Here is an 18,396-nt window from a genome sequence, read left to right on the forward strand (position 1 = left end):
ATATTCTATAGTGCTAAGACTAAGCACAGGTAATCTAGCTCCAAGCCCTAGCTCTGCCACAGATTACGTGAGCAATAATGGGCAAGTCACAGGTTTGAACTGCCCCAATCAGAAAAGAATGTCAAATGCATACAGTTTATGCCACTAGCTTCTGCAAAGTAACTTGATGTTTTTTCATGAAAGATGGTAAGAATGCAAAAACCAGAGTATAATTACCTAGCAGGTTCCTAATAACACCCTCTCACATTAATAGCTACACACCGGGTGAGGAATGTAGACGCTCTGTTCACCTCCCTGCTCCCTAAAATTAAGTACATTTGACTCCTTGGAAAGCACGAAGCTTTATTTCTTCCCCCTAAAATGTCGCACTGCTTTCTGAATGCAAGATAAGTTACACAAGATACCTAGACAGCACATGGAAAAGTGACAAATTATTTTGGCATCACTACTCTGCCCAGTCCGTGGTTCTCCAACACTCCTGTCACAAAGGCATGAGCTTTTCTGCTCCTCTAGTCCTTCCCCTTGTTCCACTCACTTTCTTTACACTAACACACTTTCCTCACTCCTTCTTGGCCCGCTTTTCATTCTAAAAGTATATTTTAGTTTTTTCCCAATTTAGAATTCCAGAGTTATCACTTTGATCACAAAGGAACTGCCCCATACTCTTATTTCCCTTTCAACATACTATTTAGAATTACTTTTTTCTACAAGTCTCTCCTGCCCAACACCTCGAGATCCACACACTTGAACCAAGCCATACAGTTCCTCCCTCTAGACTGCCCATACCTTGGATTAAAGCTGCTCTTATTAAAGCCTTGACTTGATATTCTCCTAACTAGATCTCCAAATGAGTCAGCTGTCCTCCCTTACCAGTCAAATGTCCTCGGCACACTTGGTCGTTTCCTTTTGTTAATGCCTTGCTCTACCTTGGCTTCTTTAGGTCAGCCTCTCGCTGGACTCCTGCCGTGGCTCCAGGTGTTTTCTCACTGCTCTACCAGGAGGTCTGGGCACCGAGGTACGCACCTGGGAGCCACAGGCTAGGTCTGAACTAATGACAGGCTGAACAACAGGCCGAAAACCAGGCCACGGACTGTTCGCTGGCCTGATCCTGGGTAGGAACAAGATCACCCCAGTGCTCATTAACACCTGGACATCTAGCTTGAACCTTTTTGTAGGTCTCCATTGCCAGTCATTAAGTCGTACACAGGCTGCGTAACACATACAAGATAACGCCCGCACTGGAGATTGCATAAATCATCTCTCATTCAAGTTCTGATAGTCTGATGGTCAGGCAGGTGACCAGACGCAGGGCACAGGCAGTACTGACCAGCAAACTATTGACATGTGACTGGCCCGTTTTATCCCCTTGCCCCTCTATTTTCCTACTCTTGTTCCTCCCAAAATCACCTGAACGCCTCCCGTGTTCCTGCCCTTAAGATCCCTTCAGTCCTGGGTGAACTGCTTTTTTTTTTAAACTTTCGAAAAGATGAGTTAAAGGGAATTCACAAGGATCGCATGAAAATTGGAGCAACTCTGGCTGATGTTGATCCAATGCAAATAGATTGTTCAGTACGTAATTTTAGTTCATTGTGTCCGTGAGATGTTTCCAGTGTTTCTGAGAGCTTTCAATAACGTGCTGTCTACAACGACCTTGGTTTACAGTTTTCTCTCAAGCAATCTGAACATTGCCCAGAACATTTCTTTCACATATAAAACGTGTTCTGTTGAATTTATTTTTAGGTGCGATTTGATGGTGTGGGTGGTCTTTCTGACCACATTTCAGCTTTAAAAGAGATGGTGGTTTTTCCACTGCTTTACCCAGAAGTCTTTGAGAGATTCAAAATTCAACCTCCAAGGTAACAGATATTCTTTAAAACTATAAATTCTAATTCACCCATTTTCAGGAGAATATTCAACTGAGGTATCAACATGTTTCCATGCTTCAGAATTTTCAGCAATGTCGATGGGGCTTTTTGGCAGTAGTAAAAAGCAATTTCTTGAAAATGGATAGAATCCAGAATATATGTAAGTTCAAAGATGTACTGTGTGGTGAGAGTATACTTTAAAAGTGTCTTGCCTTTAAAAGGTGGGGCTGAGTCATTTTTGTTTTGAGTTCTATGTCCACGCCAGCTTGATTAGTTTATAAGCAAGAAGGAATCATCTACTGGTAGTCAACTGTAATTTGTTGCTTGGAAGTCCAGTTGTCTCTCCCACCAACTGTCTTTTTGTTCAAGTGATCATTTTAGAATTGACAGGACTTGCAACTAGAACCTTGCAGTGTTTGTTGTGCGTGGGCTACAATAAGAATCTGTCCACTTTTTACACAGCTCAAGTAGTTCTGCATTAGGAAATTATTAGAGATTTAAGTGTTAGCTTTATATAGTCTTGATCAGCAGAGTTCAATTATGGTATAGTGAAATATGACTTTAAAGTCGTTGCTTTCAGTAACTTTAAAAGTATTACAAATAATGAAAAGAAAATATTCCAGTGGTTTTGCTTCTTTAGTCATTGAAATCCTTCTGGAAACAGCAGTGTATTGGCTTTTCTAGTTGATGGCTGTATTTATCTGGAAATGCAGAATACTCTCCCAGGTTTAGACTTCCACCTCCTTTATCATCAGCAATGGATGGCCTGGGAGACCAAATCCAGTAGCTGAAAGGTTTTAAGGGAGAATGAAATGCTTTACTAGCAAATCTTGCCTTTTGTGAAAACAAGCATTTATATGCAGCGTGTCATAAGTTAGCCAAGTCTCAGATTCTGCGCTGAAGTTTGTTCTGGTTTGGCTCCACTCTGCTGTAACCACCCCTGTTAGTTTGTCAGCAGTTTTGGAAGCGTCCTTCTGGGACACTAAGATCTTTTCTCAAGGTTTGTACGTCTCCATTAGCCTCTTTATTTGCTGCGTTTACTGCCTCGTTGAATTGCGTAGGAACACAAAACTTCCATCTCTTTTCACTTTTCTCACACTTCAGCTGTTACTGCGATCTTATACACGAAGCGTTTTGGTTAGGAGAGAAGAGGTGTGTGGTTTAGGGATGAGGATTGTCATAGATACTTTTCCATCATATATGAATCTTTTTTCTTTTTCTTTCTTTCTTTCTTTCTTTCTTTCTTTTTTTTTTTTTTTTAATTGCAGAGGCTGTCTATTCTATGGTCCGCCAGGGACTGGAAAGACACTGGTTGCTCGTGCACTTGCTAACGAATGTAGCCAAGGTGAGAGGAGAATAGCCTTTTTTATGCGAAAAGGTGCCGACTGCCTGAGTAAATGGGCGGGGGAATCGGAACGACAGCTTCGTTTATTATTTGATCAGGTAAGGTTGAAACGTGCTGTGTGTTCTGTCCGAGTGGTAACTGTAATTTTCTGTGGTCAGTATTTTTAAGAGCAACTCACTCCTTAATAATAATAAAACTCCTTAATTAATAAAACGAGAAAACCTCGCAAAGCAAACCCCTGCTACCCACCTCAAAAAAACCCCACCAAAACCCCCAAAAAACCATCAACCAAGAAACCCCGCCAAACCCAAACCAAAACAGCCACAAAAAGGGTTTCAAGAGGCAAGAGATGGATGGTGGCTTTAGATCAGAGGGAAACAGGTGCAGGCTGAAGGCATAGTCATTGAAATTCTTAATGGAAGCTTGCTTTCAGAACCTGTAATTGAATTAAGTCTCGGCTCTGTTCTCGGGCGGTTGCCAAATAGCTGTAAAAACTACTGCTATGATTTGTTTCCTGTCACCCGGTCTCAGTGGCTTGACACAAGCTGCTGTCTTCTGTTACTCGTGCCCCTCGCTCCATGAGCTCAATTAGTAGAGATCCCTGATGCCAGTCTGAAAAATCTAGTTCCAGCGACTGTCCAACCAAAACATTGTTAATGCATTTTCTCTTTAAAAGAGTGCTGGTTTACTTATGTCAATATTCCTCTGTTTTCATTCTAGGCCTACCAGATGCGACCTTCAATTATTTTCTTTGATGAGATAGACGGCCTTGCTCCTGTGCGGTCCAGTGAACAAGACCAAATTCATAGGTAGTACATTTGTTGTATCTACATAGAAGCTGCTTGATCTTTGTGAGAAGACCACCACAGCCCGTTTAACTTTATGTGATACATGAATTTATCCTGAAAACTAGTAATTCGATGCTACTAAACTTCAGATGATTTTTAAACAATAATTGAAAGCAATTCACTCAGCTTGATATCAGCACAAGGCCTGTGTTAGCTTACTGGGTTTTTTATGTCCTAAATGAAGTCTTTGGCTAATCAGCATCTCATCCAGAAAAGCTTGTCCTTTTTGAGTGATCATTGCAGGAGATTGTGTAGAATGTAACAAAATTTCCTAAACCAGTGAATGACAATTATATTTTTTCTGTTAGCTCTATTGTGTCAACTCTTCTGGCCCTTATGGATGGCTTAGACAGCAGAGGAGAGATTGTGGTCATTGGAGCCACCAACAGGCTGGATTCTATAGATCCTGCTTTACGAAGACCCGGCCGCTTTGATCGAGAGTTCCTCTTCAGCTTGCCAAATCAAGAGGTCAGAACTTAAACTCAACCTTAATGCTCACGTGACAAAGTCCCTCTTTATAACACAACCACGTAACAATGCAGTATTACAGAGCAGTTAAAGTCAGAACCAGTGTTGGACAACTTGGACAAAAGAGAGACTGTGGAGGGCAGATCCGGTACTGAATATATACACCATTAAGAGGATTTCCACAAGTAGTTAGTTCTGTAATTAGTTTTGGTTTCACTGTGACCAGCCAAGAAGATGGCATGCTGCTGCTAGTCACTGAAACATGTAAGAAAGAATGAATGCCTGAATTAGCTGTAAATTACTGCTATCTCATCTTGAAAATGAAAGAAATGGTGCGCGCACAAGAATTCCTTTTTGCAAACAAAGGACTTAATTTTTTGCGACTTAATTTTTTTTCATTCCCAAATCTGTCCATGTTTGCAGACTTACTTAATCCACTTAGACACTTTCATCCTGAAGTGGTCTTGCTCTCAGTTCTTGGTTTATGAATGGACAGCGGATGTACCTGTGCTGGATTGTTCCCAGGCTGCGTATCCTGGGAGGGAAGTATTTTGGGATCTGACATTCTTACTGGTAACTTACTATTGGACAAAGATGTGAGGTACGCTGGACAGGTGTGGGGCTTGGGAAGCTTCTAGTGCAGTGGCGATAGCTAAGCAATGAAAAAGTAGGTGTATAGCAACCAAAAAATATGGGGAGGAAGACAGTGTGGAACCCTGGTTTTGTGTGTTTTAATTTGGCTATCATGGATATTTCTTTCATTAGCACTTTCTGGAAAAAAGGATAAAATGCTTGTTGGATTGAAGGCTAGTAAAAGTGCACTAAACAGCATCTTTAACAGAAACATTTGTCTCCAGTTTTTATCTGCTTTCAGGAACAGGAGAGGAGGTGCCGTGAAACACATGCAATCTATGATTCCCTACTGTGGAAGAAGTCTAGAACTCTGCCATAAATAAACTGTGTACCAGGGAGTACTTAAATAAAAGATCTTGCTAAGATCGGAGATGAAGATAGGCAACGTTTGACATTTTCTGCATCAGTGACAGTAGTTGGAGTCATAATTATTGTTTGCCTTTGTAGTAATTGTAGCAACTTGAAACGTAGTGCTAGGACTGTTTTCCTTGAATGAACTGGCAGCAAAGCAAATTTGATGAACTAATGAGGCTGCCACCTGAAATTTTGCTAAATTCCTGAGAGTTTTCTTTGATGAAAAAATCTCTGCAGGTAAGTTTTTACTACAATTTTTTCCTCAGGATCTTCAGGCCTCATACTTGTGGAAACTTACTTTTTATGGAAGCCTTTTATTTCACTGCACGCCCTCGCAGAGAGTAATGTGACAAATTGAGAATGGTGAAATTTCCTGCTTGAAAAAGCAGAGAGCGTATTAATCGAACTGTAAAATACTTAAAAGTTTAGCAGATAAACCAAGGATTTGTATTAATGTGAGGGTTTGGGGGGTTTTGTGTTGCTTTGGGGTTTTTGCAGAGAAAACTTTGGACAAACTAAAATGCGACCATTTTCTTTCCAGGCTAGAAAAGAGATTTTCAAGATTCACACACGAGATTGGACCCCTAAGCCATTGGACATGTTCCTTGAAGAGCTAGCTGAAAAATGTGTTGGTAAGTTTGAAAATACAGTGAGTTACTGCGTGTGACTGAGTCCGAAGGAATCTGAGCTTGTAGCAGGCAGTACTCGAGCTCTTGCACCTTGCTGCAGAGTGAGGCGGCTGGCACGCCGTGGGAGCAAACAAAGTCAGGTGCTTCTTTTCTTTTAATTTTCTTTTTGTCTCTCAGAATGTTGAATGGGTTTGGGGCATCTTCCTGGGGAGCACAGTTTTGATTAGGAGGCTGCTTAATAAGTGCAGGATATCAGGCTGCGAGCCACGTAAGAAAGCCTCTCTGCAGTGCAGTAACTCTTTACGTTCTCTCTTAAACTGTTAATTTTTGGCCGCATACAAAGCCTTTCAGTGTTGCACTTTGGAAACCTTGCCCTTGACTTCTGTGTTGCCTGAGACTGATGTAACATTTGATTCTTGTTTTGTTTGCTAGGGTACTGTGGTGCTGATATTAAATCCTTATGTGCTGAAGCTGCCCTCTGTGCTTTGCGCCGCCGCTATCCTCAGATATACAAAAGTAGCGAGAAACTGCAGATAGATGTTGCTTCTATTAGAATAACAGCAAAGGATTTTGCCATGGCTATGCAGAAGACTGTTCCAGCTTCACAGAGGGCTGTGGCTTCACCTGGGCGAGCGCTATCATCTGTTTCAAAACCACTGCTTGAAAACACGTTAGCAAGCATTTTACAAGCCTTGCAGAGAGTATTTCCCCACGCAGAGTTTGCACTCCAGAAGGACCAACAGCCAGGTATAACAATAACACTCACTACTTCAAAATTCGGTCAAAGCCAAAAATTCTCATTTGTGCAATCAACATACACAAACCTCTTGGCCATAAGGAGAGTAGAATTTTAGAATATGCATGTGCATGCTTTTATTTCAGGAACAGCGTGGATAGGTTTTATTCTGGATTCTAAACTGAAGTGCTGGACGGGAGCTGTGAATGACTCACAAGACGCAGTAGAGAACTATGCGTTCTCTACTACAGCACCCTGTTTCTGACCGTAGCTAACATCATATTCGTCATTTGTAGAGATGGATCTAAGGTTTAAAGTATGAGGCACCTCTTTCAAAATATTTAAATAGAGGGGAAAGAGGTATTTTTACATGAATGCTTCTAATTCCTGTCCCAAGAATGTCAGGACCGCAATGCAAGTATAAGTGGTTTAAGCTAAATACTGTTTTAGCTATTGTGATTTTTTTTTTAACCATAGTCTCTTAATTTAAATGTTTGTGGATCACACTGTACACTTGTACAGGAGATGAGAATGGTTTAGTAGTGTGTACTTTGGGACTTGGCTTAGCATACGTGAGCTCACACCCCTGACTGCGTCAGCCCTGATCAGGTTTACTCTGTCAGTTGGTGAGAGCAAAGAAATTGATAAACTCACTCCACTCTTGATTAATGGAAATCTGTTAATAGTTAGTTATGCTAATCTCTGGAGACTATCCTACCAGGATTACTCCCAGTAGAGCCAGGAGACAGGTTAGCATTGGTAAAATAGAGGCAGAAATCCACCAACAAAACAAAAGCAGAGAGGCTAGGGGATTGGTAATTGCATCCCTTCTCTGTTGTCTGCCTTCCATTATTGACTCATTCGGGGATCTTGGAGGAGCCTTATTTCGCAGATGTCTTGGTCTGTATCTTCTGACTCACTAGTCCTACACAAATGGAAGTTTGTGGCCATCGCACTCACTCAATTCCCTCACTTCCAGTGTGGGAACCTGCCCCAGAAAGAAGTGGCCTTCCTGGGTTTTTCAGGTGTCTAGGAACCACCTGAGTTGTTCCTAATCATCTTTCTTCTAAGGAGAAAAAAAAACCCAACAACCTCCCAAGCACTTAGGACAGCTTTGTAGAGACTTGTGCAGTCTCCTTAGGTCTGTGGTAGGACGAACTCTTCAGAAAATAGCATTCAGTGTGTGCCCTCAAATGAAGAAATAGAAGAAAAGGCATTTCCAGCGCTGATTTGAAGCTGTGTTAATGCGAGAGTGAGACATGGAGTATTCAGGGAAGTTCACAAACCTCTCTTGTCTTTCAGACAGTGTAAATCATGTTTTAAGAAATGATACAGTTGACAGCGATGAGGAATCGCCATCAATCTTTGAAGAGAAGCCAACTCATAAAATGCCCAGTAGAGAAAAGGAAAAATTCCTCCGTTTTAGCAGGTAAACGTTTATATTAATCTCTTGACATTTTCATGTGGAAGATGTAGAAGCCAACAGTTGCAAAAAGAGATTGCTGTTGGGTCAGTTATTTTTCTCCGTTTCTATCGCTATGCTGTCCAGAAAATGTGACCAGCTGAGTTTGGTTAGGTCTCTAAGATCTTTGACTTCAGCCAGTAAAGGTACAATGGTATTGTGGTGGAAAAAACAAACGCTCTTCACAAATGTGTTTCATGCTAGTAAAGCAAGATTACTAGGAAATTAATACACAATTCAAAGATGAAACAATTAGAATGACTGAATAAAATCTTGTACGTATGTAGCGTACTGCTGTAATTTAACTAATCCAATTGCGTACTTCAGATACAGCTAATGTGATTTAAGAGCCATTACTTAAGCCAGCCAAACGAACAGCAGACATGCTGGGGCTTGGCAGGATTTCTTTGGGGAGCTATGGTACAAGTTTGTGAGAAAATGAGCTTTGATAGGCCTCCAGCTTATTATTTACTGGGACATGGAGAGGATTTACCAAAAAAAGAGGTTAGGAAAAAACCCTTTAACATCTGTGTGCCTATTCATCACTTCATTTTGAAACTTACTATCTTCTAATTGTTCTAGAAATGCTTATTACCAGCCAACATCTTGCAGGCCACGGTTCTTACTAGTTGGAGAGCCAGGATATGGGCAAGCTTCTCATTTGGCACCTGCAGTAATACATGCCCTGGAAAAGTTTCCAGTTTATGCGCTAGACCTACCTGTTTTGTTTGTTACCGCCACGTCACCGGAAGAAACGTGTGCACAGGTATCTTTTTTTCTTTTTAATCTCATAGGATTCATGAACTGTATATAAACTAGTAAAGCCAGCAAAATTCATTGTTAATAGAGGTGGCCTGGTTTGAATGTGCTGTTCGGTTTACTTCTGCCTGAAAACGCACGTTTCTTTTTAGACCATATAATACCGAGTAAGGATGTTGTACGTGGCCGTATTTTCTATTCCAAATTAAACAGTGAGGAATTTGCTAGCAGCTTGGGAAGCTGGGAGGTGCTGCTAATAAATCCCTCTTTATCGCAAGAAATCCTGCCCGTTTCGGTGGGATCCAGAAAGTTGTTTTCATTGCTGTTTACGAGACTGTGCTCCCGGTAGGTGGCTCTGCATCAGCCTGACTGCACGTCACGCACTTTTTGTAGCCTTTTTTATTAAATATAATAAAGAGGCAATCAAGGTTTTGGGGAAAAGAAGTGTTTCTTTTTTTACATATATACGTATGTGTGTGTGTGTGTGTGTGTATATATACACACAGCTTCCACTGCTGTAGTATATGCAGTAAAAGCATTAAAATTCATGGAAGGCTTACATTTGTACTCCGGTATGTTTTTCTTAACTGGGAAAATTAAATCTAAGCAGATGTAGTGCTGTTTTCCTTTTTACTTTTAGGCAGGAAAGCCATTTTATTGTTTGGCATCACTGTATTAAAATAGTTTGACCTTTAGGTAGCAGCATTTGAGAGCTGGACAAGTAAGGACAGACACACTACATGACTGGATACTCATTTGTCACAGAAGAGGCACAATTCCTTTTTTGTTATGTCACGGTTGCTTCCGCGGTCGTATAACTACCGTGTCTAGTCACTGCCCAGATATACCACGTGCGCTTCCCATTTTGTGACAGGAACTCCCTGAATATTAATAATCTGAGAGGGTACACGGAGAAATTTGTCATGTGAAAGGGCCGTTGCCACTTCCCTCAGGCAGTAGGTGCACGCTCTCTTCTGCGATCGAGGTACCATCTGTAGGCGACGGCTTGCGGCCATCCAAAGCGTGTCATCGGGTCTGATGGATCCTTTGGTAATGAGAGGCTGTGCGTGATTTAGCTGTTCAGGCAGGCTGAAGACTGGTCACCTCTTATAAAACATACTTGAAATTTGGAATGGTAACCTGGCTTCTCTTACAGCATCAGCCCCCATCTTTTCACATAGCTCTGTCTGTCTTTGTTCAGACTGTGCTCCAGACTGACTTGGCTATGTGCCCGCTCTGAATTGAAGATGGTGTAGTCGGTCGTGTAGTTGCAGTCGGGTAGTGACTTACCCAGACTAATACATCTTGAAGAAGGGTTAGTCTTGTGTTTTCAGGCACAGCGCTACACCAGCTAAGTTGTGAGGCTCTTTAGGAGTTCCCTTACACCTAAGGAGTTTTGAAATCAGGTAGAGCTTCAGGTCTGTCTGCGTAGCAATGTCTATAGTTGAGTCAAACATTTTACCTTATTGTTAAGGAGTTGTTCTTTTGTTGGTTTGGGTTTGTGTTTTGGCTTCACGTACTCCTATTTCCTAAGATCGTTTGACTGATACGTAGTTATTTATTAGCCTATTCCACATGGTTTAGTTTTCTTATCCAAGCTTTCATTTCACCAGTTGATGCGAGAAGCTCAAAGAACAGCACCGAGTATCATTTATATCCCACATATCCATTTGTGGTGGGAGGCTGTTGGAGCTACACTGAAAGCTACTTTTACAACACTACTGCACAACATTCCAGCGTTTGCTCCAGTTTTGCTGCTTGCAACATCCGACGTGTGTCACGCAGATCTCCCAACAGAGGTATTTCTGTCGTTCCTTTTCTTACTTTTTTTATTCAATTGCTTGTTCAGTTATAAATCCTTTAAGCATTGGAGTACTTCAGCAAATGCATACTGCTATTACTCAGGCACCCTAACCAGGTCTCTTAAAATTTGCTTAGACAAAACAATGCCGAAAGCGTTTGTCTGAAGTGTTTTCTGAGTAAAGAGATTGACTTTGACGCAACTTTTTCCCCCTTCTCACACACTCATGCTTGTTAGACAGATGGATCCATTTACTTCAGACAATAAATCCAGTGACTTCAGGATGGTTGGGTATGTACTTAGTCAAGAATATATGGTGCTTGAAATGGAAATGGGAAAAATATATTTTTACTGAAAACTTTTTTACTGAAAGATATTTTTACTGAAAAAGTATGGTGGTCACACTGTAATGATGGAATGTAATTTCATACTTAAATTCTTTAATAAAACTTTCAATTTCTTTGTTCATATAAGTGAAAGCTTTACAAATTAGAAAGCCAAGTTCCAACTTCTGTTTCGGGAACTTGGAAATGGATTTCTAGTTGTATTCCTTAACAAAATTCAGTAAGAGTACATGCTTAGCTTCCTAGACATCTGAGAGTGTGCATTAAAGGAGGATATTCAAAATGTGCATACGCTGCCCTGATTATTTTGTCTCAGTTACTGTGGGGGGCTTACCTAGATGTGTTTATCATCAACTGCTTTGGAAGGGCTTAACTTTCTCGAGGAGTTTTAATACTGTTAATAAAGTCCTTCTAAAGTAAGTATTGAAATTCCTTCCATAACTTTTGGTAGTAGAGACTGAAAAATGGAGTAAAACTTGGAAGTGTACAGCTTCAGACACCTCACTTCAATTAATTTAACCAAAAAAACCCCCCAAACACCTTACCAAAAAGCCCGCACTTGTCTGCTGAACCCTGCCTGTTCCCTCTCGGGATGCCACAGAGATTGAAACCAGCAAGGCAGGGAAATAGAAAATAAGCAGTCTTGGAGGTGGTGAATGTCCCCACTTGATCAGTGTATCATATGGTCCCTTCATTGAGCTTTAAATCTAGAGGTGTTCCTTAGAGGAGATATTTTAATCTGCCATGCTAACCTAGGAAAATGTAGAGTTTTAAGGACAAGAAGATAGCTTCTCACAGTTTGTCTTCTTCGAGTGATTATTCGGTTTAATTTTGAAAGGTACTCATCTTTTTGGAATAGAGTATGACTTTGTGTGGCCTTATATCTGAAATATCTTTTCTCCTCATGCTTTAGATAAAAGAATTGTTTATGGATGATTATGAAGAAGTTTTCCAAATCCAGTTGCCTAATGAGGAAGAAAGAAGAATGTTTTTTGAGGACTTAATTATAAATCAAGCTGCTAAACCTCCTGCATCAAAAAACAGTGCAGGTGAGGATGTTCTACTTAGAAAACTTTGCTAACTGTACGTTAATAGCTATACAGTATTTGCTTTGGTGGTAATTTTCTAGCGATAATTTGTCATATGCTTGTATTTGAGTACCGTAAAAACAGGTTATTTAGGTGGTTCTTCTTCCTGAGGATTACACTAGGTAATTATTAGGTTTAGCCTGAGGATTATTAGGTTTTAGCCTTCTGGAGTTCTGTTATTTCTGCAGTGTATCTCTAAAAGCAGCACACAGCGTTTCCTGCATAAGGATGCTGCCCCTCTAGTTACGCAGGCCAAACTCGTGGTTTTCTGCAGCTGCTGGTTTCTTGATTCTGCAGGTTGTTTTTCAAATGGTACCTAATTGCAAAACAATCGTTGGCCTTCTTTTATTGTATGAGTATCGTCCCAGTCATGAGCAGCGTAAGTTAAAAAGCTGTACTTCAAGCGGCATGGACCCAGAGTGCCATGCAGAATACAAGACTTAGGTCCTAATGTTTGCCATGTAAGACGTGTTTCCTAACCTTAATTATTTTGGAGTGTTACCGTGCAGTGCTGTAATGGCAATGTGACTGCATTTTTTTCCTGGTGTTACCCTGCCTTTTTCCTCTAGTGCTTTTTTGTGTGTCCAATTGTTACGGAGCGGTGACTTTTGCCAGAAAGTAAGTAAAAGTCAAGCGTTTCTCAGTGAAAAAATGGTAGAAATCCTGTCTCTGTCACCGCAGAAAGCGACTGTATTCCAGGTACAGGATACTTCACTGACACTGTATTCCAGATGAACAGAAATGCTGACTTTAAGAAACTTGTGTCGTTCCAGATTCGTGGGTACACCGTATGACTCGTGGGAGACATTCTCAGGTAGAAGAGCAACAGGTGATGTGTGTCGATAAAGCCGTGGAAATGCTCACACAGCCAGTGATTGTGGATTACTACGAGCTCAAAGTAAGTCTAATGTCAATTTTGTTAATACTGAAGTAGGACGTTGCCTTGCTACGTGTAAATTAAGTCAGTTAACCAATGCCAATTAAAACAATTGATGGGAAGGATATCAAGCTTGTGAAACAATTCAACCTGTAATGGACTGATGACTGTTGTGTTGCCACACCTGGTGTAGGCTGCTGTTCTTGATTTTGGTTCTCTTCCTAATCTTTCATTTAAAAGGGCTTGTTGAATTTGAAAATAGCCCACTAACAGCCTGCTAGTACTGTTGGTTATTAATGTCTTAACAGTTTTTATGATGGATTTGGGGGTTTGGTTTTGGGTTTTGCATGGTTTCATTTATTAGGAACCTGAAAAGAACCTTCCTATCTAGCCGTGATGACTTGAAACCTGAAGTTAGGTTGACATAAAGCTCATCGAGGATAAAATACTAATACCGACTTTTCTGAAATTCTTTCAAAATCCAGTGTGAGAATTTCACATTCATACAGTTACAGTGTTATAAGGCTTTTCCAGTCCCTCGTAGAAGCTGCTATCCTAGGCTACAGTTGGGGAAAGGGTTAGAAATGGCCTAGCTGCAGGGGGTAAAAGAGATTCCTTTGCATGAATTGCAGAGGGTAGAACAAGGGCCTCATCTTCAGGGGACATTGCAGTGAGGAAGTTAGGAAAATGGCTAGGTTGGAGTCCTGGAGGTTGGCCAAAGCAGAGGAGGCCTGCTCTTTACCTGCCATGACGAGAGAGGGAGTATTACACGGCTGTTTCCCCTGTGTGGGGAGAATGTGACCAGAGAGGAATCCCATGCGGTGCAGGGGCTTGCCAACACAATTTCTGTCACGTTTTTTAAGCTGTGACCTAATTTGTGGAGGTGAAACTAACTTTTTAAAGCTGGCTTCCTAAGGAAGCAGATGTCAGGGGGTTTTGTTGGTCATGTCTGCTTCTGTGTGTAGAGAAGCCACACAGGTTTTTCAGAGAGTCAGGGTGCTAACAGTGTGTGCTCCAAAGTTACTGCCCACTGTGGAAATGGTACGGTAGAGCCCTTATATACGTTTCAGCTATGAGAGCTACAGTCACGAAACGCATCTTTCAGAAAATTCGTTTCATGGAACTAGCTGCTCATACCAGATGCCATTGGAACTAGCTGCTCGTACCAGAGAGCCTCTTTAGGATTCACCTGCAGTGAATAAGCTAGGTGACCCTCCAAAATGTAGCTGCTTGGTTTTGTTTGGGGGGGTTTGTTTGCTTATTTGCTTAGTAATAGGCCTAGAACTTTATGAACATATAGAAACGCATGCAGTCATCTATGTGGCAGCAATTAGAAATAGTTTCACACGAGATGGTGACCATACACCTCTGTCACATCCTGCCTTTTCTGTTTGCAGCAGCTGAAAGCACGCTGCGTGGCTTTTGTGCGTTTTATCTGCATGTTGCGTAGAATGAAGTTGAGGGGAATACTCGGCTTTTGTGCTCGTTGATCTGAGGGAGGCAGAGTCTGACGACAGGCAGTTGTGAGGCAGTAATACTTTCCTTTGGTACGGCTGCTCTCTTAAGCTACATCTTCACAGCCTCACACAACACACAGGCACTGAATAGCCCCAGCAGTGGAAGAAGGTGCTGCCACTAGTTTGTCACTGTCGTTTTCCCAGAGATGATTGCATCCACGTCTTTGGTAATGTGCTACAGGCAGAGTCACTCTGCTAGTTTCTCCACTCGTCAGTTGAAAGGCAGGAGCCAACTGATGTACCTTTGCTCCCTGATCTGCTTCAGACGTTTGAGCAGTGTGTTCTGCCAGCAGAGCTGTAGGCACAGTACACGTTCAGCTAACGGGTAAAGGTGAGCACCCAAGGATGCTTCTGTTTCCAGCTGGCACAGCTGGATCCAGAAGATTTGTAGCCTGGCTTCCACAGATCCATTTTACAGTGCCCTGCATTGCAGCAACACTTTCTCTAATAAAATGGAACAGTGGCTTTGCTGTGGCAGCAACTCTACGACAAAGTGGGTTGTGTCATTCCCTGCTGTTCTGGAAGCAGTTGATTCGCAATTAGGATTGTCGCTGTGATAGATTGATTAGTAATAAAATAGTGTCTGAAATTTAAGCTTTCCTCTTCTCTGAAGTATGAAAAAGTAACTCCTGTCCTTCAGTTAAATCTTGTGAGATATTTAATCTGTTCTCTGAACCGTCACTCATGTTTCACAATATAAGAAAGTAGGATGTCGTTTGTGTTGTATTGTTACTGTTTAGCTTCTGAAAACATGACGAGCCTATTCAAAGGATCTTGCGCTATTCCAAACTTGTAGTTTCCTTTTTCTTTTTTTCAGCAACTGTTGCGTTATGTCACGGCGGTAACTAAAAAGTACGACATATTTCGCATGGAAAGACTATATGCTGTTCTTTGTCGGTGCATTTACCAGCATCGGGAAGATTACGACAAAACTGCATTAGTGAAGGTAATTTTTTCTTTTCTTACAGCACTTTCTATCATTGTTATGCATGTGTGTCTTAGGCACGTGTATGTGCGCACTCTGGACATCACGCTTCCTTAGCATTACTCTTTACTGCTTAGTTGCCTGTGTTACGAGGCTTTTTCATTTCAGTCTGGAAGAGGTTTATCCCTATTGCAAAACCATTGTTGTATTTGGCATAAGTGTTGGCAGTTTCAGCAGGAAATGGCTTGAACTGGAAGACAATGGGTCCACCCACACAGCCCTCTCAAAGCAGTTAACCTCAGTCTGTCAACAGTCCTTCTCCAGAACCTTTTTAGGGGTGGGGGGGCTACATAAGGAGGGTGCTTTCCCCAGTCTGTTGCTGCCTCTTTCTCCCCTTCCAGGCAGTCAGACACGGTAACACTTCATATAGTAGTCGTTCCATTCCTGAAAAGAAATTAGGTAGGAAACCTAACAAGAGTTTGAGACTTTTCTCTGGTCTCACCACAATCTCTTTTTAACAAGCATGGCTCGAGCATCTTTAAGTTGACACATGGGGAGATTTCTGCCTCTGGCGGTTTAACCTTAATGAGTCAAATTCTCTGTTCTTTTCCTCTAAGAGAGGATTTCTGAGTTGTCAGAACTCTTCCAGAGATGCCCTTGGTCCCAGTCAGGCATTCCCAGCATTGAGTCGATTGAGATAGGTTGGAGAGTCAGGTTTCAGATTCAAGATCCTTGAATCCATTTGTCTTTGAGATGCTTGTGACTGAGAACAGATGAAATTCTTTACGCCTCTCGGCCTGCCTTAAAAAAGAGGAGGCCTCTTCTCTTCAGCTCGGGTCATCTTGATCTCTTCTTCCACATCAGAGAAGGAGTTAGAACAGACGTTCTGTTCTGATTGTGCAACAGGGAGGAGTATTTGGATTCAGGGAGGCCGTTCCTGAAAAACGGGCCCATCTCTCAGCTAGCATAATGATGTTGTTTAGCATGAGAAGGGATTTATTAATGTTATCTTGGGGCTTGTGAGCTTTTGTGACTTGAAGCATCGAAAGTTGAGACTTGATTTCTTTGTTTCCTACTTCTACCTTTAGCTTTAACAAAAAAAAAAGTCTCCTCTTCAGAGTGACACTGCAAGTCAGTCAGGAGCAAGCTCTACTGTATGAAGAGCTAAGACTTTAACAAGTAATTATTCAGAGTGCAGCAAATAATGTTTCCAGCTTTTAGTTGTGCCTTTTCAGGAACTGTCTCCTCTTTCTAACTGTTGGAACCGCTGTTGATACAGTTCCATAGTCTCTTGATTCAGAACCACGCAGTCTCTGTAGTCCATTTTGGACACATAAGCATGTGTTTGAAGCTAGCGGGTATAGAAAGATGTTATGGTGGTGCTAGCGGATGTATTTGCTCAATATTACTATACTATGTATGTGTGTACAGATCCTTTATTAATATTTTTATGAAGAAATAAACAGGGTTCTTAAGCTGTTGTTCATGCTGACTGCTAGTTTGTCTTTTTTTCTTATTAGGAAATGAAGAAAGAAATTGCAGCCTTCAGTTATGCTCAGTGCTGATTTCCACATACTTGACTTCTACTCTTATGTTTTCTTTTCACTGCATGTTGTTATCTGTACATAATTAATTCAATAAAGATTACTTCTACATATATATTTCTACATATGTTAAACAAATACATCTTAAAATTTATTAAGAAAGCTCAAATAAAGTCCTTTAACTGCTTTTATTTGATATTGTCGTCCTATATATATTTTATGTGACATACTGCTGTGATTGATTGCCTTTGGAACGCTGCAGACCTCAACGTCTCCCAGATAACTGCAGTACCTCTCTTGAACAGAAAATGATAAACTTTTTATCATCGTTTTGCAACTTGTGGGAATACGTTGTTCTGCACTCGTCTGTGGTGCTGTAGAGCCCATCGCATATTCCATCAAGGTTTTAAACCAAGTCTCATTTTGGTACATGAAAAGTAAATCCTTTAGAAACCTCTCTCAATGCAGTTGAGAGGTGGATTTTTTTCATTATGTGACAGCACCTCAAGGGGCTTTCACAGAATTAACAACCTACAGAAAGTATGTAGGAGAAACACTCCACAAACATAAGAACTTTTGCTATGGCATATTTTTGCCTGTCCAAAAAACCTAACTTGAAACAAAGGAAAATACTACATTGGAAATATAATAAAGGAATTCAGGTTATTTTTCATTAGCCTGCCTTGGCTGCTGTCACCAATTTTTGACGGGACTGTGGGAGCAGTTTGTTAGCCGTGCTCCCCGCGTAACTGTTGGGAAAACTGAACAGGAGTGACTGTGGAAAGGAAGAACCAGAAACATTCCTGGGATCAAAACTTTTGCTCTTCAAAGCTTTGATCAAACTCCTTCCTGGCACTAGTCTGGACAGGATACTGCACCTCTACAGGGGCTTTGGGTTTTTAATGGTAATTGCGTAAATCGTGGGTCTTCCATGACCAACTGGTAACTCTTTAACGGTTCCCACAAGCCACATCTTTATTTTCTCTCTCAGGGAAACAAATCCCATTTTAGTGTCTGAACCAAAATGGCAAACAGTGATGAAAGAAACAGAATGTAGAAACGTATGCACTGGGAGTTAAAACTAAATACTTAAGTATCTAGGTATGTAGTAAAGGGTCTCCTTTCTCCAAATTCTCTAACTAAACCAGAAAAAAAAAAAGGGGGGGGGGGGGGGGCGGCGGCGGGCAGAGGTTGTGGGGTT

The 18,396-nt window shown here is 41.3% G+C and overlaps 1 protein-coding gene across 1 annotated transcript; it reads left to right on the forward strand.

Annotated features, from left to right (window-relative positions):
- Positions 1 to 77: 77 nt before the first annotated feature.
- LOC142599793 (ATPase family AAA domain-containing protein 2-like) lies at positions 78 to 17,391 on the forward strand. Its single transcript, XM_075741552.1, has 15 exons — positions 78 to 92; positions 1,438 to 1,569; positions 1,741 to 1,856; positions 3,134 to 3,308; positions 3,931 to 4,019; positions 4,367 to 4,526; positions 6,055 to 6,145; positions 6,575 to 6,889; positions 8,181 to 8,307; positions 8,923 to 9,106; positions 10,713 to 10,898; positions 12,158 to 12,293; positions 13,106 to 13,230; positions 15,544 to 15,672; positions 17,172 to 17,391. The coding sequence occupies exons 1-15, from the start codon at positions 78 to 80 to the stop codon at positions 17,214 to 17,216; spliced, it is 2,025 nt and encodes a 674-aa protein (XP_075597667.1). The 3' UTR covers positions 17,217 to 17,391.
- The last annotated feature ends 1,005 nt before the right edge of the window (positions 17,392 to 18,396 follow it).

The sequence above is a fragment of the Balearica regulorum genome, unplaced genomic scaffold (genome assembly GCF_011004875.1).
Source record: "Balearica regulorum gibbericeps isolate bBalReg1 unplaced genomic scaffold, bBalReg1.pri scaffold_34_arrow_ctg1, whole genome shotgun sequence".
Classification (NCBI taxonomy): domain Eukaryota; kingdom Metazoa; phylum Chordata; class Aves; order Gruiformes; family Gruidae; genus Balearica; species Balearica regulorum.